Source organism: Triticum urartu, chromosome 6A (assembly GCF_056163025.1).
Source record: "Triticum urartu cultivar PI428250 chromosome 6A, HENAU_Tu73, whole genome shotgun sequence".
Classification (NCBI taxonomy): Eukaryota; Viridiplantae; Streptophyta; class Magnoliopsida; order Poales; family Poaceae; genus Triticum; species Triticum urartu.
In genome coordinates this window covers 184,906,976-184,930,606 of record NC_141878.1, presented here as the reverse complement: position 1 = coordinate 184,930,606, position 23,631 = coordinate 184,906,976, and the positions used below count along the sequence as shown (strand labels likewise).

At 46.8% G+C, this 23,631-nt stretch overlaps 1 protein-coding gene and 1 pseudogene across 3 annotated transcripts; both read right to left on the bottom strand.

The window, feature by feature from the left end:
* Nucleotides 1–1,690: 1,690 nt before the first annotated feature.
* Nucleotides 1,691–3,814, bottom strand: LOC147964677 (uncharacterized; annotated as a pseudogene).
* On the bottom strand, nucleotides 3,314–15,621 carry LOC125512120 (uncharacterized). Of its 3 annotated transcripts, XR_015607855.1 has the most exons (6): nucleotides 15,290–15,621; nucleotides 14,098–15,081; nucleotides 13,898–13,992; nucleotides 12,668–12,881; nucleotides 3,946–4,085; nucleotides 3,314–3,859 (listed from the first exon to the last, which is right to left on the bottom strand). XR_015607855.1 is itself a non-coding variant. In XM_087527365.1 (4 exons), the coding sequence occupies exons 2-4, from the start codon at nucleotides 14,322–14,324 to the stop codon at nucleotides 12,918–12,920; spliced, it is 333 nt and encodes a 110-aa protein (XP_087383491.1). In that variant the 5' UTR covers nucleotides 14,325–15,081; nucleotides 15,290–15,621; the 3' UTR covers nucleotides 12,668–12,917. The 3 variants fall into 3 exon arrangements, 1 of the variants encoding a protein (XP_087383491.1); XR_015607856.1 differs by lacking the exons at nucleotides 3,314–3,859; nucleotides 3,946–4,085 and having other exon boundaries at nucleotides 13,801–13,992; XM_087527365.1 differs by lacking the exons at nucleotides 3,314–3,859; nucleotides 3,946–4,085 and having other exon boundaries at nucleotides 12,668–12,928.
* Nucleotides 15,622–23,631: the final 8,010 nt, after the last annotated feature.

Below are 23,631 nucleotides of genomic sequence, written 5' to 3'. Positions count from 1 at the left end.
TTTTTCAAAGTTTTAAACATATTCTGAAATGATTTTAATAACAGAAAAAAGAGTTATTGCGTCAGTATGACACCATCAATGCGTCAGCATTCGGCTGACCTGCTGACTGGTCAAACTTACAGGTGGGGCCCACCTGTCAGCCTCTCTGGGTTAAACAGTGGGTTAAAGTAATCTAACAGATTAATTAGAGGGGTGGGCCCCAAGTGTCAGTGAATAACTAACTACTAATTAAATAACAGATTTTAACTAATAGTTTTTTTATTTATAAAAATGTTTAAGCTAGTGGGGCCCGCATGTTAGTGGGTCAGAGTGCCCAGTCAGCAGTTGACCCAGTCAATAGGGTCAACTTGGGCCCATGGGGCCCAGCGGCAGTGTCACAGGGGGCCCACTTGTGAGGCCACGTCGGTGACGACCGGAGACGCGACGCTGGCGACCAAAACAGCGGCGGGGCTCGCCAGACTTTGCCGGAAATCGCGCACAGGGGGGCCTTTTGGCGCGGGACTTGGCGCGTTCGAACGAGCGCATGAAGTCGCGTCGACTGGGGGCGGTGGCATCGCCGGAGTTGGCCGGAGCGGCGCCGACGAGCGGCGAGGGCGGCGATCGCGCTTGGGCGATGATGAGGATGGTGCTACGGGCACGGCACGGAATGTGGTCCATGGCGCTGGGTTGCGGGGAGCGAGCTGAGCACGAGGCCGTGTTCGGCTGAGCTCGTCGGCGGGTGTGGCCACGGCGACTATGAAGCAGGGCGGCGACGAGCTATGGTGACGTTGCGTGCTAGCAGAAGGGGGGCCGAGATGCGCTAGGAGAAGCAAAGGAAGGAGGGAGGCGAAGCTCACCTCGGGGGCACACAGGGGCCCGATGAAAGATTAGGAGGAGCAGGCGGCGACGGGGTCGAAAGAGACGGCGGGGCTCGTCGGGGCAGATGTCGAAGACGACAGGTAGGGGTCGATGTCGGGGCCCTCGACTTGGTCTGGTCGGCGATGATGAAGCAGGGGACGGTGGCGGTCCTCCTGGGCACGGAGGAAGTGCGCGGGGAGGCCGGTGATCACGGCGGGGCGAGGTGGCCGACGATGGCGGAGCGCGGCCGTGCGAGGAGGGCGAGGGGAGAGAGAAGGTGGATCTGGGGGTGAGTGGAGGTAGGTGGGGGGAGGACTTGAGGAGCCGGAGGGGCGCTCTTATCCCCTCCCTTGTCGTCGACGGTGAGGTGGTTCGGTGGCGACCGACGAGCGCGGTCGCTGGGTCGGGTGAACAGAGAGGAGGGAGGCGACCGGGGGAGGTGGGCTACTGGGTTGGGCCGCCCAGATGACTAAGGCCCAGGGGGTCAGGGTTTTTTTTCTCCTTTCTTTGATTTTTGTTTTTTTATATAAACAAAGATGGGTAAGAAAATATTGGGCGTGTTATTTACTTAGAAAAAAATATGGGAAGCACCCCTTTTTATTCCCTGGTGATCTTAGACAGTGCCACAATTATTTTGGAGACCAGAAGAATTCATTTGGTAATTTTCATAAATAGGATAGCATTTAAAAATGCTAAATTGGTGCTGTTATAATTGCTAATGCTCGTCTTTGCACAAAAGTGATGTTGTGTTCCTTAACAAATAGTTGTTATGGAATTTTTGACAAATGATGAACATTTTTCCAGCAACTTTTGAACAACTTCAAACTTCACTTGAATTTGAATTGACTGGAATTTCAAGTGGGATATTGAACAAAGGTGATTAAGCACTGTTTGGAAAAATGATTAGTTTAATCATAGAGGGTTACTGTAGCATGACACTCGGGGTGTTACACTGGGCCAACTCTTGGTTGATGAACGAGGTGGAGCTCCCGCTATCCACCAGCAACAGGACCTCGCACCCTTGAATGGATGCCGGCGGCTAGAAAGCCTTTGGTGAAACAGTGACGTCGAGAGTCGACCGGGATATGGCCATCACCGTGTCGCTCGGCGCCATGCCACCGCTCGATGGTGATGAAGAGTCGATGCCGAAGAGCTCGAGCATCTCCTCGACGACGTGCAGCTGAACCAATGCGGGGCAGACGTGGTCATGGCCCCATCGCTCACAACACTTGAAGCACAGCCCGTGAGCGTGCCGGTAGTCGCATAGCGCCTTGACCTTGCTGTTGTCGGCGTGCGCAGCGTCAGTACCGCGACGATCTGTTGCTATCGAGGAAGAGGGTGTCGCCTCCGCTCGCGTCGGTGGTGGTGGTAGTGGTAGCGCCACTCCTGCTCGCACAGGAGGGTCGTGTGTGTGCAGCGGGTGGTGGATCCCGCGCCATCGGCCACCTCTTCTTGCAGGAGTGCCAGGGCGCATGCTGTGTCTAGGTCCGGCGGTCTCTGAACCAGGACCACGACGCGGATGTCCTTCCGGAGTCCCTCGACAAAACGAGTGAGAAAATAGAAGGAATGAATTGTGTCAGAATAAGAACTAAGATGGTTAATAATGGACTCGAATTGCTCAATGTAATCTGCGACCGTTGTTGTTTGCCGTATAGTATAAAACTGAGGGATCAACGTTTGGTGGCGATCGCGGCCAAATCGCGTACACAACAGAGCAGTAAAGGATTCCCAATCGAATTCTGTGAGCCGTTTTTGGATGGACTGTAACTAGATGGATGAGAAATCCGAACATTTTAACGCGGCCATGGGTACCCAGAATGAAGGAAGAATTCCAACCATGGTAAAGTACTGCTCGCAGAGGGTTTTCCACAGCTTGGGGTTGTCGCCCGTGGACTGCAGAAACTGGATGGATGGGTGCGCCTAACCCAGGCCACTGAGCAGTTGGCTCGCGTGGGCGAACGGAGAGAGAGCGGGGGGGTGACGAGGGGGCGTCGGACTGGCCGTTTGCCCAGAGCGGCGGCGGCGTCTGGAACGACGCCGCAGGCGGCCCCCTTGGGATGTTGAAGACGCCGTGGCCAACGGGCCCTTGGAGAGGTGATGCCGCGCCGGACGCAGTCCTGATGTGGGCACCGGTCGTTGCATGTAGGGAGGTGCTCGGAGGGAGCGCCTAGTTCGTCGCGGCCTCTGATCGTGGTGGTGGAGGAGCGATTTGCGGAGCCGCCACCGCATCGGACAGATCGGCGACGCGCCACTCGAGATCGTGGAACCACGCCACTAGGTCGTCGATCTTGGAGGTGGAGGCGTGGATCGCGACAGTGTGCTCCTTGAGGGTCGTCTCTAGCCGCTCTAGGAAGGACTGGACGGATGGATCCATGGCCGTGAGTTGAGCTCGTCCTTGGCGTAGGGATCGGGTCTCGATGAACTGGGCCAGATCGACGTTGTGGAAGGAGGTGGGGATGGTCTCCGATACCAGATGTAAGGAGCTTGATATGGATTGCTCACAATCGCGGTGGCTACAAGTGTTGATCGAGGGGAATTGTCTCTATTACATGAATTAGGGTTACAAGAATGGGAAATCGGGAGTAGGTAGCCGCCGGTTCCGTTTCTGCCTGATCCACTAGATGCTTCTCTTGCTGGCGAGACTGCCTTAAGTAGCTGATGGGACGGGCTGGAGTCACCGCGTTGGTTGGGTCGCTCGCTTGGTGGCGAGCTAGTCGAGCCACCTGTGTCTGGGCCCATTGGCGGATCCAGGATTGGAGCAAGCCCCGGGCCCAATTTTTTTTTGTCGCGAGAGAAAAACTTAAAATCCATCAAGCTACATCTACCTCAAAAGAATACCTCAAATATGGCTCAATTGCACCAAAAATTTAGAATTTAAACTCAATGCTTAAAGATACAACAAAATAGATAAAAAGATGACAAGAACTACGAATAGTACACGCAGTAAATAGAGTACCAAATCAATTGTTTGCTTCATCAGTGTCTTCCATAACTTGATCAACGGTGGAAGAAGAGCCAACACCTTAGAGAAATCAGAAGCAAGATTTCATGAGAGAAGACATAAAGATTAAGTGAAACAATTAACATTGTACAAAGTTGAAAACTTACTACTACGATGAGCTAAAGTTCCTTTGCGAAATCTATAGCCTTGAAAGCGATATATAATAGCATCATCATCAACCTTTGCAAATATCTCGCTCAATATTGCACACCATGGAATAATTCAACCAATCATCACCCATCTTATTGTTGGGGAACGTTGCAGAAAACAAAAAAAAATTCCTACGGTTTCACCAAGATCCATCTAGGAGTTCATCTAGCAACGAGTGATTAGATGCATCTGCGTACCTTGTAGATGGCGAGCGGAAGCGTTCAAAGAACGGGGATGATGTAGTCGAACACGACGTGATTCAAATCACCGATGATCAAGCACCGAACGGACGGTGCCTCCGCGTTCAACACACGTACAAAACGGATGACGTCTCCTCCTTTCTTGATCCAGCAAGGGGGGAAGAGAGGTTGATGAAGATCCAACAGCACGACGGCGTGGTGGTGGATGCAGGGCGTCACAGTAGCAGGGCTTCGCCTATACTACGAGAGAGAGACGTAACGGGGAGAGAGGGAGGCGCCAGGGGCTGAGGTATGAAATCCCTCCTCTCCTCAACTATATATAGGAGGGCCAAGGGGGGTGGTGCGCAGCCTAGGAGATCCAATCTCCTAGGTGCGGCTGCCAAGGGGAGGTTTCCCTCCCCCCCCCCCCCCCAAGGCACTCAGGGGTGCCTTCCACTAGTGGGACTCCTCCCCCATGGAAACCCTAGGCGCATGGGCCTATAGGGGCTGGTGCCCTTGGCCCATATAGGCCAAGGCGCACCCCCTACAGCCCATGTGCCCCCCCGGGACAGGTGGCCCCACCCGGTGGGCCCCCGGGACCCCTCCGGTGGTCCCGGTACAATACCGATAACCCCGAAACTTGTCCCGATGGCCGAAACAGCACTTCCTATATATAATTCTTTACCTCCGGACCATTCCGGAACTCCTCGTGACGTCCGGGATCTCATCCGGGACTCCGAACAACATTCGGGTTACTGCATACACATATCTTCATAACCCTAGCGTCACCGAACCTTAAGTGTGTAGACCCTACGGGTTCGGGAGACAAGCAGACATGACCGAGACGACTCTCCAGTCAATAACCAACAGCGGGATCTGGATACCCATGTTGGCTCCCACATGCTCCACGATGATCTCATCGGATGAACCACGATGCCGAGGATTAATCAACCCCGTATACAATTCCCTTTGTCAATCGGTATGTTACTTGCCCGAGACTCGATCGTCGGTATCCCAATACCTTGTTCAATCTCGTTATCGGCAAGTCACTTTACTCGTACCGTAATGCATGATCCCGTGATCAACCACTTGGTCACCTTGAGCTCAAAATGATGATGCATTATCGAGTGGGCCCAGTGATACCTCTCCGTTATCCAGAGTGACAAATCCCAGTCTCGATCCGTGTCAACCCAACAGACACTTTCGGAGATACCTGTAGTGCACCTTTATAGTCACCCAGTTACGTTGTGACGTTTGATACACCCAAAGCACTCCTACGGTATCCGGGAGTTACACGATCTCATGGTCAAAGGAAAAGATACTTGACATTGGAAAAGCTCTAGCAAACGAACTACACGATCTTTGTGCTATGCTTAGGATTGGGTCTTGTCCATCACATCATTCTCCTAATGATGTGATCCTGTTATCAATGACATCCAATGTCCATAGCCAGGAAATCATGACTATCTGTTGATCAACGAGCTAGTCAACTAGAGGCTTACTAGGGACATATTATGGTCTATGTATTCACACGTGTATTACGATTTCCGGATAATACAGTTATAGCATGAATAAAGACAATTATCATGAACAAAGAAATATAATAATAATGCTTTTATTATTGCCTCTAGGGCATATTTCCAACAGTCTCCCACTTGCACTAGAGTCAATAATCTAGTTACATTGTGATGAATCGAACACCCATGGAATTCTGGTGTTGATCATGTTTTGCCCTAGGGAGAGGTTTAGTCAATGGATCTGCTATATTCAGGTCCGTATGTACTTTACAAATCTCTATGTCTCCATCTTGAACATTTTCACGAATGGAGTTGAAGCGACGCTTGATGTGCCTTGTCTTCTTGTGAAACCTGGGCTCCTTGGCAAGTGCAATAGCCCCAGTGTTGTCACAAAAGAGTTTGATTGGCCCCGACGCATTGGGTATGACTCCTAGGTCGGTGATGAACTCCTTCACCCATATTGCTTCATGTGCTGCCTCCGAGGCTGCCATGTACTCCGCTTCACATGTAGATCCCGCCACGACGCTCTGTTTGCAGCTGCACCAGCTCACTGCTCCACCATTCAACATATACACGTATCCGGTTTGTGACTTAGAGTCATCCAGATCTGTGTCGAAGCTAGCGTCAACGTAACCCTTTACGATGAGCTCTTCGTCACCTCCATAAACGAGAAACATGTCCTTTGTCCTTTTCAGGTACTTCAGGATATTCTTGACCGCTGTCCGGTGTTCCTTGCCGGGATTACTTTGGTACCTTCCTACCAAACTTACGGCAAGGTTTACATCAGGTCTGGTACACAGCATGGCATACATAATAGAACCTATGGCTGAGGCATAGGGGATGATACTCATCTCTTCTATCTCTTCTGCCGTGGTCGGGCATTGAGCTGAGCTCAATCTCACACCTTGCGAAACAGGCAAGAACCCTTTCTTGGACTGATCCATTTTGAACTTCTTCAAAATCTTATCAAGGTATGTGCTTTGTGAAAGACCTATGAGGCATCTTGATCTATCCCTATAGATCTTGATGCCTAATATATAAGCAGCTTCTCCAAGGTCCTTCATTGAAAAACTCTTATTCAAGTAGGCCTTGATGCTGTCCAAGAGTTCTATATCATTTCCCATCAAAAGTATGTCATCTACATATAATATGAGAAATGCTACAGAGCTCCCACTCACTTTCTTGTAAACGCAGGCTTCTCCATAAGTCTGCGTAAACCCAAACGCTTTGATCATCTCATCAAAGCGAATGTTCCAACTCCGAGATGCTTGCACCAGCCCATAAATCGAGCGTTGGAGCTTGCACACCTTGTCAGCATTCTTAGGATCGACAAAACCTTCCGGCTGCATCATATACAACTCTTCCTTAAGGAAACCATTAAGGAATGCCATTTTGACATCCATTTGCCATATCTCATAATCGTAGAATGCGGCAATTGCTAACATGATTCGGACGGACTTCAGCTTCGCTACCGGTGAGAAAGTCTCATCGTAGTCAATTCCTTGAACTTGTCGATAACCCTTAGCGACAAGCCGAGCTTTATAGATGGTCACATTACCATCCGCGCCTGTCTTCTTCTTGAAGATCCATTTATTTTCTATGGCTCGCCGTTCAACGGGCAAGTCAGTCAAAGTCCATACTTCGTTTTCATACATGGATCCTATCTCGGATTTCATGGCTTCTAGCCATTTGTCGGAATCCGGGCCTGCCATCGCTTCTTCATAGTTCGAAGGTTCACCGTTGTCTAACAACATGATTTCCAAGACAGGGTTGCTGTACCATTCTGTTGCGGAACGTGTCGTTGTGGACCTTCAAATTTCAGTAGAAGCTTGATCAGAAGTATCTTGATCATCATCAATAACTTCCTCTCTAGTCGGTGCAGGCGCCTCAGGAACATTTTCTTGAGTTGCGCCATTTTCCGGTTCAAGAGGTAATACTTCATCAAGTTCTACTTTCCTCCCACTTACTTCTTTCGAGAGAAACTCTTTCTCCAGAAAGGATCCATTCTTGGCAACAAAGATCTTGCCTTCGGATCTGAGGTAGAAGATATACCCAATGGTTTCTTTAGGGTATCCTATGAAGACGCATTTTTCCGATTTGGGTTCGAGCTTTTCAGGTTGAAGTTTCCTGACATAAGCATCGCATCCCCAAACTTTTAGAAACGACAGCTTAGGTTTCTTCCCAAACCATAATTCAAACGGTGTCGTCTCAACGGATTTCGACGGAGCCCTATTTAAAGTGAATGCGGCAGTCTCTAAAGCATAGCCCCAAAAAGATAGCGGTAAATCGGTAAGAGACATCATAGATCGCACCATATCTAATAGAGTGCGATTACGACGTTCGGACACACCATTACGCTGAGGTGTTCCAGGCGGCGTGAGTTGTTAAACTATTCCACATTTTCTTAAGTGTGTGCCAAATTCGTGACTCAAGTATTCTCCTCCACGATCTGATCGTAGAAACTTGATTTTCCTGTCACGTTGATTCTCAACTTCACTCTGAAATTCCTTGAACTTTTCAAAGGTTTCAGACTTGTGTTTCATTAAGTAGACATACCCATATCTACTTAAGTCATCAGTGAGGGTGAGAACATAATGATAGCCACCGCGAGCCTCAACACTCATTGGACCGCACACATCAGTATGTATGATTTCCAATAAGTTGGTTGCTCGCTCCATTGTTCCTGAGAACGGAGTCTTGGTCATTTTACCCATGAGGCATGGTTCGCACGTGTCAAATGATTCATAATCAAGAGACTCTAAAAGTCCATCTGCATGGAGCTTCTTCATGCGTTTGACACCTATGTGACCAAGGCGGCAGTGCCACAAGTATGTGGGACTATCGTTATCAACTTTACATCTTTTGGTATTCACACTATGAATATGTGTAATATTACGTTCGAGATTCATTAAGAATAAACCATTGACCATCGGAGCATGACTATAAAACATATCTCTCATATAAATAGAACAACCATTATTCTCAGATTTAAATGAGTAGCCATCTCGTATTAAACGAGATCCCGATACAATGTTCATGCTCAAACTTGGCACGAAATAACAATTATTGAGGTTTATAACTAATCCCGTAGGTAAATGTAGAGGTAGCGTGCCGACGGCGATCACATCAACCTTGGAACCATTCCCGACGCGCATCGTCACCTCGTCCTTTACCAGTCTCTGTTTATTCTGCAGCTCCTGCTGTGAGTTACAAATATGAGCAACGGCACCGGTATCAAATACCCAGGAGTTACTACGAGTACTGGTAAGGTACACATCAATTACATGTATATCACATATACCTTTTGTTTTGCCGGCCTTCTTGTCCGCTAAGTATTTGGGGCAGTTCCGCTTCCAGTGACCCTTCCCTTTGCAATAAAAGCACTCCGTCTCAGACTTGGGTCCATACTTTGACTTCTTCTTCCCAGCAGCTTGCTTGCCGGGCGCGGCAACTTCCTTGCCGTCCTTCTCAAAGTTCTTTTTACCCTTGCCCTTCTTGAACTTAGTGGTTTTATTGACCATCAACACTTGATGTTCCTTCTTGACTTCTACCTCTGCTGATTTCAGCATTGCAAATACTTCAGGAATGGTCTTTTCCATCCCCTGCATATTGAAGTTCATCACAAAGCTCTTGTAGCTTGGTGGAAGCGACTGGAGGATTCTGTCAATGACCGCATCATCCGGGAGATTAACTCCCAGCTGAGTCAAGCGGTTATGTAACCCAGACATAGTGAGTATGTGCTCACTGACAGAACTATTTTCCTCCATCTTACAGCTGAAGAATTTGTCGGAGACTTCATATCTCTCGACCCGGGCATGAGCTTGGAAAACCATTTTCAGCTCTTCGAACATCTCATATGCTCCATGTCTCTCAAAACACTTTTGGAGCCCCGGCTCTAGGCTGTAAAGCATGCCGCACTGAATGAGGGAGTAGTCATCAGTACGTGTCTGCCAAGCGTTCATAGCGTCTTGGTTCTGTGGGACGGGTGGATCACCTAGCGGTGCTTGTAGGACATAATCTTTCTTGGCAGCTATGAGGATGATCCTCAGGTTCCGGACCCAGTCCGTATAGTTGCTGCCATCGTCTTTCAGCTTGGTTTTCTCTAGGAACGCGTTGAAATTGAATACAACGTTGGCCATTTGATCTACAAGACATATTGTAAAGATTTTAGACTAAGTTCATGATAATTAAGTTCATCTAATCAAATTATTAATGAAATCCCACTTAGATAGACATCCCTCTTCTAGTCATCTAAGTATAACATGATCCGAGTTGGCTAGGCCGTGTCCGATCATCACGTGACACGGACTAGTCAACGTCGGTGAACATCTTCATGTTGATCGTATCTTCTATACGACTCATGCTCGACCTTTCGGTCTTCTGTGTTCCGAGGCCATGTCTATGCACATGCTAGGCTCGTCAAGTCAACCTAAGTGTATTGCGTGTGTAAATCTGTCTTACACCCATTGTATGTGAACGTAAGGATCTATCACACCCGATCATCACGTGGTGCTTCGAAACGATGAACTATAGCAACGGTGCACAGTTAGGGGAAACACTTTCTTGAAATTATTATGAGGGATCATCTTATTTACTATCGTCGTTCTAAGCAAACAAGATGCAAAACATGATAAACATCACATGCAATCAAATAATAATAGTGACATGATATGGCCAATATCACATAGCTCCTTTGATCTCCATCTTGGGGCTCCATGATCATCCTGTCACCGTCATACTTCTCGACATGTAAGTTGTGATTCCTATTACAATAGCATGAACATCACATACATCATATATAGATCATTCATCATTCATCACAATCTTTGGCCATATCATATCACATAGCATACCCTGCAAAAACAAGTTAGACGTCCTCTAATTGTTGTTTGCATGTTTTACGTGGCTGCTATGGGTTTCTAGCAAGAACGTTTCTTACCTACGCAAAGACCACAACGTGATATGCCAATTTCTATTTACCCTTCATAAGGACCCTTTTCATCGAATCTGATCCGACTAAAGTAGGAGAGACAGACACCCGCTAGCCACCTTATGCAACTAGTGCATGTCAGTCGGTGGAACCTGTCTCACGTAAGAGTACGTGTAAGGTTGGTCCGGGCCGCTTCATCCCACGATGCCGCCGAATCAAAATAAGACTAGTAACGGCAAGCATATTGAACAAAATCAACGCCCACAACTACTTTGTGTTCTACTCGTGCAAGAGAACTACGCATAGACCTAGCTCATGATGCCACTGTTGGGGAACGTTGCAGAAAACAAAATTTTTTTCCTACGGTTTCACCAAGATCCATCTAGGAGTTCATCTAGCAACGAGTGATTAGATGCATCTACGTACCTTGTAGATGGCGAGCGGAAGCGTTCAAAGAACGGGGATGATGTAGTCAAACACGACGTGATTCAAATCACCGATGATCAAGCACCGAACGAACGGTGCCTCCGCGTTCAACACACGTACGGAACGGATGACGTCTCCTCCTTTCTTGATCCAGCAAGGGGGGAAGAGAGGTTGATGAAGATCCAACAGCACGACGGCGTGGTGGTGGATGCAGGGCGTCACAGTAGCAGGGCTTCGCCTATACTACGAGAGAGAGACGTAACGGGGAGAGAGGGAGGCGCCAGGGGCTGAGGTATGAAATCCCTCCTCTCCTCAACTATATATAGGAGGGCCAAGGGGGTGTGGTGCGCAGCCTAGGAGATCCAATCTCCTAGGTGCGGCTGCCAAGGGGAGGTTTCCCTCCCCCCCAAGGCACTCAGGGGTGCCTTCCACTAGTGGGACTCCTCCCCCATGGAAACCCTAGGCGCATGGGCCTATAGGGGCTGGTGCCCTTGGCCCATATAGGCCAAGGCGCACCCCCTACAGCCCATGTGGCCCCCCGGGACAGGTGGCCCCACCCGGTGGGCCCCCGGGACCCCTCCGGTGGTCCCGGTACAATACCGATAACCCCGAAACTTGTCCCGATGGCCGAAACAACACTTCCTATATATAATTCTTTACCTCCGGACCATTCTGGAACTCCTCGTGACGTCCGGGATCTCATCCGGGACTCCGAACAACATTCGGGTTACTGCATACACATATCTTCATAACCCTAGCGTCACCGAACCTTAAGTGTGTAGACCCTACGGGTTCGGGAGACAAGCAGACATGACCGAGACGACTCTCCAGTCAATAACCAACAGCGGGATCTGGATACCCATGTTGGCTCCCACATGCTCCACGATGATCTCATCGGATGAACCACGATGCCGAGGATTAATCAACCCCGTATACAATTCCCTTTGTCAATCGGTATGTTACTTGCCCGAGACTCGATCGTCGGTATCCCAATACCTTGTTCAATCTCGTTACCGGCAAGTCACTTTACTCGTACCGTAATGCATGATCCCGTGATCAACCACTTGGTCACCTTGAGCTCAAAATGATGATGCATTACCGAGTGGGCCCAGTGATACCTCTCCGTTATCCAGAGTGACAAATCCCAGTCTCGATCCGTGTCAACCCAACAGACACTTTCGGAGATACCTGTAGTGCACCTTTATAGTCACCCAGTTACGTTGTGACGTTTGATACACCCAAAGCACTCCTACGGTATCCGGGAGTTACACGATCTCATGGTCAAAGGAAAAGATACTTGACATTGGAAAAGCTCTAGCAAACGAACTACACGATCTTTGTGCTATGCTTAGGATTGGGTCTTGTCCATCACATCATTCTCCTAATGATGTGATCCCGTTATCAATGACATCCAATGTCCATAGCCAGGAAATCATGACTATCTGTTGATCAACGAGCTAGTCAACTAGAGGCTTACTAGGGACATATTATGGTCTATGTATTCACACGTGTATTACGATTTCCGGATAATACAGTTATAGCATGAATAAAGACAATTATCATGAACAAAGAAATATAATAATAATGCTTTTATTATTGCCTCTAGGGCATATTTCCAACACTTATTCCTCAACTCAGTCTTGATAATACTCATAGTTGAGAAAGCTCTTTCCACGATTGCAACAGGCATAATCAATGCCAACTCAATAAGACGATATACCAAAGGAAAGACTATGTGTCTATCAGTTTGAACCATCTTCACAGCAAGACTACCAAGGTCATTACAACTAACAAAACTTGAATCAGCCCTCACATCAGCAATGAAGTTTTCAAGTTGGTTTCTAAGGACAAAAGAAACCACACATATGGAGAAGTCATCAGCATACATCTGAGCAAGTTGAACAAGTTTGTCTTCATCAAAATTAGCAAATGAGTTCCTTGGATCAAGACAAGCAATGCATCTCAACAATTGAGTAGATCTTTCAGCAAAGCGGTTATTTAACTTATAATTATTTGGTCAAGCAGAACATTAAATATTTCATATCTGAAGCGTTGATAGAAAGTTACCATTTGACCACCACGCCCCCTTGAACGACCCCGAGCGGGTATTGTATCATCCATATTAGGCAATATAATGTTATGTTTGACACAAAAGTCAGTTGTGTCCTTCAAGAGTTGATCCCATCCATTATCTCTTATATTTTGAAGTTTCCGCAATGTGATCCCAATCAAACTCACTGCTAGAACTATGTTTTGATCTTTCATTTGCAACATTGTGACAACTCATTAATCTTGCCCAATAGTTTGATCATAACATGCAATATGAAAACAAATTCTTAAGTTTCCATCTGAGATATCAAGCCACCTGCTGTGGTTCTTTGTGTTAAATTTTTTGCATCATCATGGATGTTCTCTAATACATGCAAAACAGATGTCCACATCTCAATAAACCGACACAAAGTTTTATGATGTGTGCCCCACCGTGTATCCCCAGGTCTTACAAGGTTGGTTGCTTGGTTTTTCCCTCTTCCAGAAAAAATTTCCCCAGACTCCAATTGACTCACAATATTATCACGTTGTTCTTGGGCTAGTTCATCATGTCTCTTACAAGAAGCATTGACGGTGTTGACAATCAAAGTTATGTGGTTAAAGAAATCCAATACAGAGGAACAATACTTGGCAATTGCAACAACCACTAACTGCAACTGATGGGCAAAGCAATGAATATAAAATGCATCAGGATTTTCATCTAGTATCAACCTTTGCAACCCACGAAATTGTCCTCTCATGTTAGAAGCTCCATCGTACCCTTGCCCTCTCAATTTAGACATAGACAAGCCATGTTCAAGAAACATACCATCCAAAGCTGCTTTCAGAGAAGCTGCCCTTGTGTCACCAACATGCTTAATCCCAATGAACCTCTCAATCGCATACCCATGTTTATCAACATACCTACATAACACAAAGAAGCACGAGAAACCAACAATTAGATACTACAGTACTACTATTAGTAAGGAACAAAACAACAACTAACATAAAAGATACAAAGTTACTGACCTTAAAACCATAGCCATTTGCTCCTTTATTGATGCATCTCTGGACTCATCAACAAGTAAAGAAAAATTTCTATCTCCAATATCATCAATAGTTGCTTTGGTGGTCTCTTCTGCATAAGCTTGACACAATTGCAATTGTATCCCATGTGAAGTCATCAAATGGTTCCCGCCCGCACTATCAAGCAAAGTCTTAGAATTTGAATCCTTCTCCCTGTACCAACTCATCATCTCCAAAAAATTCCCCCTATTCTTTGAGCTCGAGCTCTCATCATGACCACGAAAAGCAAGAGCTTGTAATAGAAGAAATCTGATAACACCCAAAATAATGACAAGACGAGCTCTATATTCTTCCTCGCTCTTTTTGGTGCCACGATCGAGCACATTTACCGTGGATTGCCTTTGATTTTTGAATGCCACATATTGTTGTCTAGCTTTATTGTGAGCACTATCATGTTTACCAACAAGTGTATCAATAATACTAAGTCCATCCTTCCAATTTTTAAATCCTACTGTTGTGAATGCCTCAAGAAACAAAAGGCCACCTCCTTAGCAACACTATATTCCAACCAATCGGAATGCTTCCCGAACCATTTAGCTTGAAAGGATCTCTTTTTCAAAGATGTTCCTCTAGTTTCTTTTTAAAATTTATGTCCAGTTGGTTGGCATGGACCCATATTTACATACATCCTTCTAGCGACATCTCTAATCTCCGGATATAAGCTTTCAATAGGTTTCCTAAGACCAGGATCAGGTTGAATATCACCTTCCCTCAGTTGACCACGAGCAGAATCTGGAATATTACTTTCTCGAGTTGAGATTGAAGGCGGGTTGTTTGAAGTCAAAGGCGGCGGTCCCATTTCTGCATTGGTTCCATTTTCTAGAGTTGCTTCAGTCCTCTCAACCCCTTCATTGCCTCCAGCTAAAACCCCGGGTGTAGACACTTCTATTGCTGCCACGGATGAAAAATATCTCTTCATCTTTTATTCTACAAAATGAAATGAAATTGATATTCAGTTAATATTAACAGTAACAACAGCAACATTCACAAAGAACTGGCTATGAAATTGATATTAACAGTAGCAACACAATCATTCACATTCAAATACAGCAGGCAGCAGATAAAAAATGTTCAATCTTTAAAATTTCTATCAACATTCAACAACAGTCAACTGTCAACACGCATCAGCCATTACCAATCCAGCAGACGGAGAAAAGGAGCCAGGAGAGGCCGGAGCAGAGCGGGCGAGCCGACGAGCAGCGAAGCAGCAGGGCCAACAAGGCAGCAAGGGGACGGCGGCGGCGCGAGCCGGCGAGCACCGGAGGCACGGAGCAGCAAGCCTCCAGCGGCTACCGAGCAGGGGACGGGCGAGCGGTGGAGGCCGGAGGGCGGAGGGCGCGGGCGAGTGGCGGAGCCACGGAGGGACCTGGGATGACCGGGGCCAGGGAGGCGCCGGAGCGGAGAGGAGTCACGGGCGGGCGGCGGCTCCTTGCTCAGCGTGGCTAGGTCTGGGGCTCTGGCCTCTGTGCGTCGGATGAGCTAGGGTGTGAAATTGGGCTGGGCCCTGGCTGTGTGTTGGGCTAAGGCGCTAAGCCCCGGGCCCGATTCAAAAATATGCCTAGGTAATAACTAAAAAAGCACGCCCCGGGCCTGGGCCCAAATCCGTCCCTGTCTGGGCCCTCCTTGACAGCGCGCATGTTGGACGCTACTAGTGTAGGGGCGCTGACAGATTGGATGCTTTGTTTCCTGCAAAAGTACAGGCATACCAAACTTTCCGAATGATTGAAAAGCAGCGATTCCCCGAACGCAGCTACAGTGAGAAAACCTGCAGGAAGCAATCTCTTTGAGCTTTCTTTGCTTTTCCGGTGAAGCGAATGGGCCCTTAGCACAAGACTACATGACCGGGGCCAGGGAGGCGCCGGAGCGGAGCGGAGTCACGGGCGGCGGCGGCTCCTTGCTCAGCGTGGCTAGGTCTAGGGCTCTGGCCTCTGTGCGTCGGACGAGCCGGGGTGTGAAATTGGGCTAGGCCTTGGCTGTGTGTTGGGCTAAGGCGCTAAGCCCCGGGCCGATTCAAAAATATGCCTAGGTAATAACTAAAAAAAAGCACGCCCCGGGCCTGGGCCCAAATCCGTCCCTGTTTGGGCCCTCCTTGACAGCGCGCGTGTTGGACGCTACTAGTGTAGGGGCGCTGATAGATTGGATGTTTTGTTTCCTGCAAAAGTACAGGCATACCAAACTTTCCGAATGATTGAAAAGCAGCAATTCCCCGAACGCAGCTACAGTGAGAAAACCTGCAGGAAGCAATCTCTTTGAGGTTTCTTTGCTTTTCCGGTGAAGCGAATGGGCCCTTAGCACAAGACTACATGACCGGGGCCGGGGAGGCGCCGGAGCGGAGAGGAGTCACGGGCGGCGGCGGCTCCTTGATCAGCGTGGCTAGGTCTGGGGCTATGGCCTCTGTGCGTCGGACGAGCTAGGGTGTGAAATTTGGCTGGGCCCTGGCTGTGTGTTGGGCTAAGGCGCTAAGCCCCGGGCCCGATTCAAAAATATGCCTACGTAATAACTAAAAAAAGCACGCCCCGGGCCTGGGCCCAAATCCGTCCCTGTCTAGGCCTTCCTTGATAGCGCGCGTGTTGGACGCTGCTAGTGTAAAGGCGCTGACAGATTGGATGCTTTGTTTCCTGCAAAAGTACAAGCATACCAAACTTTTCGGATGATTGAAAAGCAGCGATTCCTCAAACGCAGCTACAGTGAGAAAACCTGCAGGAAGCAATCTCTTTAAGGTTTCTTTGCTTTTCCCGTGAAGCGAATGGGCCCTTAGCACAAGACTACAAGAGCCAGTTGGCCACAGCGGCTAGCATAGCATTGCTTTTTTGGGGTTTTTGTCATCTCGGGAAAGCCATATGGGCCAGCCCAAGTTTGCCACGCCTGTGGGAAATGTCGACACTTCGACGCAATTACTCCCTTTGCATTACTTTTTTTAGAATTACCTTTGCATTACTGGGGTAGCCACCAGACGCCGAAATTACTAATTAAGGAATAGTTGTTGCAAAAAACACTCCACTTTTTCAGGTCATGATAAATGACGCACATACAGCGCGTCACTTGTCGCAATCTGAGAGTTTTTCCTTTTTTTGTAGATTCGTTTATTCAAAATGTTTTATCTTTTAAACCGTGCGTCCAAATCTCGAACCGTTTTCATCATTGGATTCCTCGCATCGAGATTTTCAAAACTAGATCCCATGTTGATAGGTTTTGACGAACTTTTTTTTCACAAAAAAACCGGTCGAAAAAACCGAATCGGAAGCACGGTTTTTTTCCCTTTCCGAAGGAGGCACGCCCATGCCTCTCGTGGAAGCAAAACCGCGACTCTCGTGAAAGGAAAAAAAAACAAAGAATGTGTTTTTTTTCGTTTCCAAGAGGCACGGCCGTGACTCTCGCGAAAATACAACCGTGCCTCTCGCGAAAGCAAAACCGTAACTCTCGCGAAAGAAAAAAAACAGAAACGCGTATTTTTTTCCCTTTCCGAGAGGCACGGCCATGACTTTCGCGTAAGCACAACCGTGCCTCTCGCGGAAGCAAAACCGTGACTCTCACGAAAGAAAAAAAACAGAAAACGCGTTTTGTTTTTCCCTTTCCGAGAGGCACGGCCGTGACTCTCGTGAAAGCACAACCGTGCCTCTTGCGAAAGCAAAACCGTGACTCTCGCGAAATAAAAAAAACGCGTTTTTTTTCGTTTTCAAAAGGCACGGCCGTGACTCTCGATAAAGCACAACCATGCCTCTCGCGAAAGAAAAACCGTAACTTTCGCCAAAGAAAAAAAACACGTTTTTTCGCACAAAATATATTTTTTTTGAATTTTTTTGATCAAAAAGCTAAGAAAGACCGGGAGAAAACCAAAACGTCGAAAAAACCGTTTAAAAAGCCAAAAACGCGTGCGAAAAAATTTAAAAAATAAAATTCGAAGGAAGCGTTCAGAGCACGACACGTGGCGAATGGCTGAGAGCGCGCCAAATGACGCTGATCGTTACGAGGCTCCCGAAGGGGCGCTCGTTAACTAGTTGCTCCCACCAGACGCTCTGCGGTAACATCGCGGGTGCGCATTACTACAGGCCTAAACCAAGTTTGATAGGAAGGCCTCTGGACCTGGAGCCCTGGACACATTAGCCTGGCAGCTCCTATCTGCCGCTTACTGCAGCAGACAGTCGAGCAAACGCACAGGTGGCCCCGACTGGGCCGGCCCACTACTGAGAATGAGCGATGCGACCGGAACTGTAGCAACTGTAAGTTCGCGAGAAAAAGGAGCATTACAGAGGATCGAACTCAAGACCTCCAGCAAACTAGATTTTCAGGCTAGCCACTGTACATAACTAGTAAGCTTGTACGTGCAACATACGACAATACAATATAAAAAAATCTCATCCATCTAGTTAGACTTATGAACCAACAAGAAAAATATCCTACATAAATTTCCAGACGCAAGATTTAACCGAATAATTGCAGAGAAAATATTTTGATAAGATGTCCGAACCTCTGTAGTTGCAAATTCAATGCACAGATAAACATTTTTTGTTGTAATAAGTGCTTGGTCATCCAAAAAATCTAATACACTTTGGATCCTTGTTAATCATCTCAAGCATCAGATAAAGTTATATTCATGTGAAGCAAATTGATTATATAAGAATGTTTTGTTTCGTCGCACAAAAGTACAATATTCCATTCAGGAAATCCTTAAATATGCACGTGCGAGCGCGCACACACACAAAAAAAATCAAGTATATCCATATTACATCACAAAAACAAGTATTTTTGTATTGCATCTTAAAGAAAGTACACTCATATTCCAAACAAGCATATTATTTTTGAAAAGTTGACATGAGCAATGTCGTACCTATTGGTAGGATTAGATAGTTTTACAATCGGATCCATACAGCCAAGCTCCCCAAACCGTTTTAGCATAAAGGATGAGAAACATGGGACATACCTTATTTCTTACTAAAATATCCATAGAAATAGTAACGGCCAAATTTACATCCCAGAGACGTGTCCATTGCTAAAACTAAAACATGTGGTACTTTGGAACAGATGTAGCAAGTACAACTACAACTAAGACGAAATTTGCACACACCTGTGTGTGTATGCACGGTACAATTCATAACTGATTTGCAAACCAAAAAATGATAAATCGCTACCGGAAAGCACTATCCGAAACTATTACAGCAATATACTGCAGGATGTACAAACCACTTATAAGCTGCATTAAACTGAGACTGGAGAAAATTTTGTAGTGGAAATGGCACTACACTATTCAGTTAACTCAAAAGAAAATCACAATGAGGATGTGTGCACCTAGAACATTGCTCATCAACCAATTGAGCAGACTCTATGTGGCTTTTAGTGGAAATCCCACCTTTTTTCTTCAGAAAACACATACCCAAAGAAGAGAAGAATTCAACAGGTTTGTCGTATGAAAGCAATCATCTATTCATCCACAAATGTTTTCTTGGAATGGCCCGCCATCACGGCTGCATTTGCCAATACATGTCAAAGGTGCATGCTTATTGATAGTCAATCAAAGCAATTCCAGAGCAGAGCTCGAACTTACAGTAAGCAGAGGTCGATGATTATAGGCTGAGTTCAACAGTTGTATTGTTCTGATAAAAAAATAATACTGTAACAGGGAGGCCCGTGAGGAAGAATGTCCAAAAAAACTGTTAAAAATGATTCTGAACCTGAATAGTACATGAACATATGCCCAAAATGTATTCACCTCTTTGTAATGGTTACAGGAGAAATAAAGCTCAGTAGTTTTTCTTCTTGACCTCCAGTTCCTATGGATCAAGCAAGTAAATGAACGCCACTTAACAAAGCATATGCGCTCGTCTTCATTCTCACTGAAAAGTAAAAAAGGAAAAGTGAGATAGTACTTAGTGTGGCGGCAGGTGTCCAGAAAAGAGCAATCTCCTAGATTTGTATCAGTATGTGGAGCAATAATAAGGCGAAAGTGAACCTGCTCCAAATGAAAGAAAAAGTTGGACCTAATTATCATTAATAGCTAAAAAATATCTACTGAAACCAGTACTGTTTCAAGCATAGTATGAAGAAAATTTATATAAAGACCTAAAATAGAAAAAAAAACTAAACTGGTATTATATTTGCATCTCTGAACTGAATAAACATTTAACAACTATATTATTTTTCAGTTCAAAGACATGTGTTGAATAATGTCCATCAGTAGTCAGAACAGGTCACTGAGAACACCTCAGTTTTGCACCATCGAGAAGAGTAGGGAGATCTTTTTGTTCAGGAAGCTCGTCCTCGTGCACCATCATTTCCTCACTGGACAGAACAAATTAATCCAGCAAGTTAGTGATCCTAAAAGATTAACACCACAATCTTTGAGGCAATAACACAAGCACCTGGTGCAGCGGAGAGTGGTGTGCGCGTGGGTCGCCTGCTCGTGGAGGTGTCGAAAAGCCAACGGGGAGCGCGCCGGTGCTGTGTGGTGGCAGCGGGGAGGTCCGGCGAGGGGAGCAGGGAGGAAAGCGATGAGGCCCGGCGATGTTGGCATCTATGAGGCTGTTGGCGATGTTGGTTGGGAAGGGACACGACATGCGGGCAGCAATGGGGTGCCGGACGGCTGTTGGAGGTGGATGGCGAGGCTCCGGCCGCCGTCCTTCGGGGACCCTTGGTCGGCCAGCGACGGATCTGGCAGCCTGGTCTCCCGCATCCATGGAGGCCACCAAGCAGAGGAGGACGGCATCGATGGGCCACTCCCTAGACCTCTAGGCGCCCGAAGCAGCCGTCGGCATGGGAGTGGCGGCGCCCGGAGCAGCCGTCCGCATGGGAGTGGCGGCGCCCGGCGAGGGAGGGGAGGCGTGCGGCCGGCGCGGGAGGAAGGAGGAGCGGAGAGGTCCTGCGGGCGTGGGCGTAGTGCGCAGCGGTTTTTTTTTTCCGAAAGGGTGGGTGGGTTAATGATCGTGGCTTACGTGTAAAACACGGAGATATTTTAGACCCTTGGATTCAGTAAATAGACGGTCCGTGTTATTTGAATTTGCCCCTCTCTTCCTTCTATCTACTACTCTTATAAAAGTACGAAAAAGAGGAGAACCAAATCATCTCAACCATCAAACTATGTTGATCCGATGGTCCAAATTGTCTCATAGATCAAACGCGTTTGATACTGTAATTACCCACCACTGCCATTGGTCATAAACTCATAACCATGTTTAGCACCTACGAGAGAAAAAAGGCCTGCAGAACATCTCCCCCACCCTCACGACTGCCCACGATCTCCCGTTCCTCTCCCACCAGCCCCTTCCGGCACCTTCTCTTCCGCTTGTGTGCTCTTGCCCCGCCCAAATCTTCCACATGGTCTTCATGGCCGCCGCGGCCAGATCTTCGGCTCCATCCCCTTGCATCACTGCCTTGGTTGACGGCTTTCGCGACACCCTCAATCACACAACCCTCTCCCCAACTGCCCCCGTGCCACCCTCACATGAGGCGCTCCCCCTGCCGCCATCATGACGCACTCATCGGCGCGCTCTTCGCCGGAGCGGCGTGCGCTGGATGCCGGAGCCGGGAAGGAGTGTGGCCATCAGTGGGGGAGAAAACAAGGGGAGGCATGGTCGTGCTCTCTCTGGTTGTCGGAGGGACAGAGCCAAGGAAAGAGGCGGTCTACGAGATGTAGTGTCTGGCCGGATAGGACGCGCGGCAGGGAAGGCAGCGGCCAGATCACGGTGGGGTGAGGCCTGGTTGCCATGCAGGGCCCATGGCGGTTACATCCGGGCCATGCTGGGAGCAGTTCTTTTCCTTTCGCTGACATGCTTCTGCCAAATGATGATTGTTTCAGGTGCTTGATCGAAAGAACATACGGGTGCATTATGCAAATAGTGGAGCGATGCGCTGATGTTTCTGCTGCTTCTCCTGCTGCTATAGACGTGTAAGGCACTTATTCGGAATATGTAATGTTAGATGTAGGCATGGAGCCCTGAACATGTACTCTGTATACCTGCAGAGAGATTTATGGTTTGCAGACATATAAAAACCCCTTGATACAATTTCGTTCTGGGTGCCATCTGCGAGTTCCTGTAACAACAGAGTAATTTATTTGGAAGCAATTGTTATTGAGGTAGAGTCTTTCTGGGTAGTTTGCCGCAAGTATTTTTTTTGCGGGTGAGTTTGCTGCAAGTATTAAACTTATTATTTCAGTTTGAGATACAACTGAAAATCTGAAATCAATACTTCTTCTCAAACAATCTAGATGGTTTATAAAATTTATTTCGCAAAGCTTGTACAGAAGCTTAACAATATGCCTTCTACTTTGAGATATTGTGGTGCCGCTTCATAAATCATAATCTGTGGTGGTGTTTGTTCAACCAAAGGTGAAGAATATTACTACAAAAAACTATGCGAGCAAGCAAATTCACTTCATATCAAAACTTGATAAGGCACGTGGCGACACTAGGAGGTGTTGTACTGCTCGGTAGCCTGCCACAGTCGAGAGGCATAGAGCCAAAGTTGTGAGTGGGCAGTCTTTGGTCTAAGGTTTTTTAAATGCATCAAAATTTATGTTTGATCTTAACCTGAATCTTGCAGATGGTTTCTGGGCTGTAGCTACAATTTATTTTGCATCATACGACGGTCACAGAATGAGGTTCAGTTGTGCGTTCGTAGTAATTTAAAAAAATGTACATATGAACCGACTGCGTCGGTTGTTTTGCTTCTCATATCCCCTTGAAAGGATTGCTTGATGGAAAGATGTTTTTGCTTTTGCAGCCTTATTTCTTATGTAATTTTTGCAGTGGTGCTTATGTATAGTTGATTAATGAAAGGTATGACCAAGTAGGCTGATGTCAAAAGCTTTATAGATCAGGGCATAATTGATGCTGATTTCATATCTTGAAGTTTTTTATTCCTGTAACGAAAATATTGCTAATGTTTCGAGTACCCCCCTGGTTGTAGAGCAAGGGCTCGCTTCCTTATATTTTCAATGCATAGTTTGAATTTTTATCTTTTCCTTTTTGGGTTGCCCTTAATGATCACCGCTAAGTTTGCTTTGCATTTTGTGGAAGCACATGGAAATGCAGGTTCTGCTTGATGAATTGGTTGACTTAGCACCCATGGACTCGAGCTGAAAGGAAGTAGCCTTGTAAGGACCGAAGCCATGCAAGATACAAATAATTGCTGCCTTGGCATTATCTCTTTCTTCATGGTGTTTAGATTGTAGTGATATGATAGATGATAGTGAAATCCAGAATTTTGAGAGCTCATGTGTGTGCGTAAGACCAGTAAGGGGTGGATTGCCTTTGATGTTGATCTTGTATCCACCTATGAGCATATGAAATTAAATAGGTATGCATTGACTCATCAGGAAAGAAATTTACGTCAATGGGTTTAATTTCAATATAAGCTTTAGGCAAGTTCGCAATTTGCGAAGTCTGGATCTTACCTTGATTTAAACTGGCATAATATATGCAAGGAATTTAAAGTAGATATATGTGGATTGAAGTTTAAACATGTTTATATTCAAATTTTAAA

Excerpts from the sequence above, each read along its gene's own strand:
- LOC125512120 (XM_087527365.1), bottom strand. The coding sequence starts at position 14,324 with ATGATGAGTTGGTACAGGGAGAAGGATTCAAATTCTAAGACTTTGCTT. Across the intron at positions 13,993-14,097 it reads CAAATGGCTATGGTTTTAAG|GTATGTTGATAAACATGGGT; the intron begins GTCAGTAACTTT and ends TGTGTTATGTAG.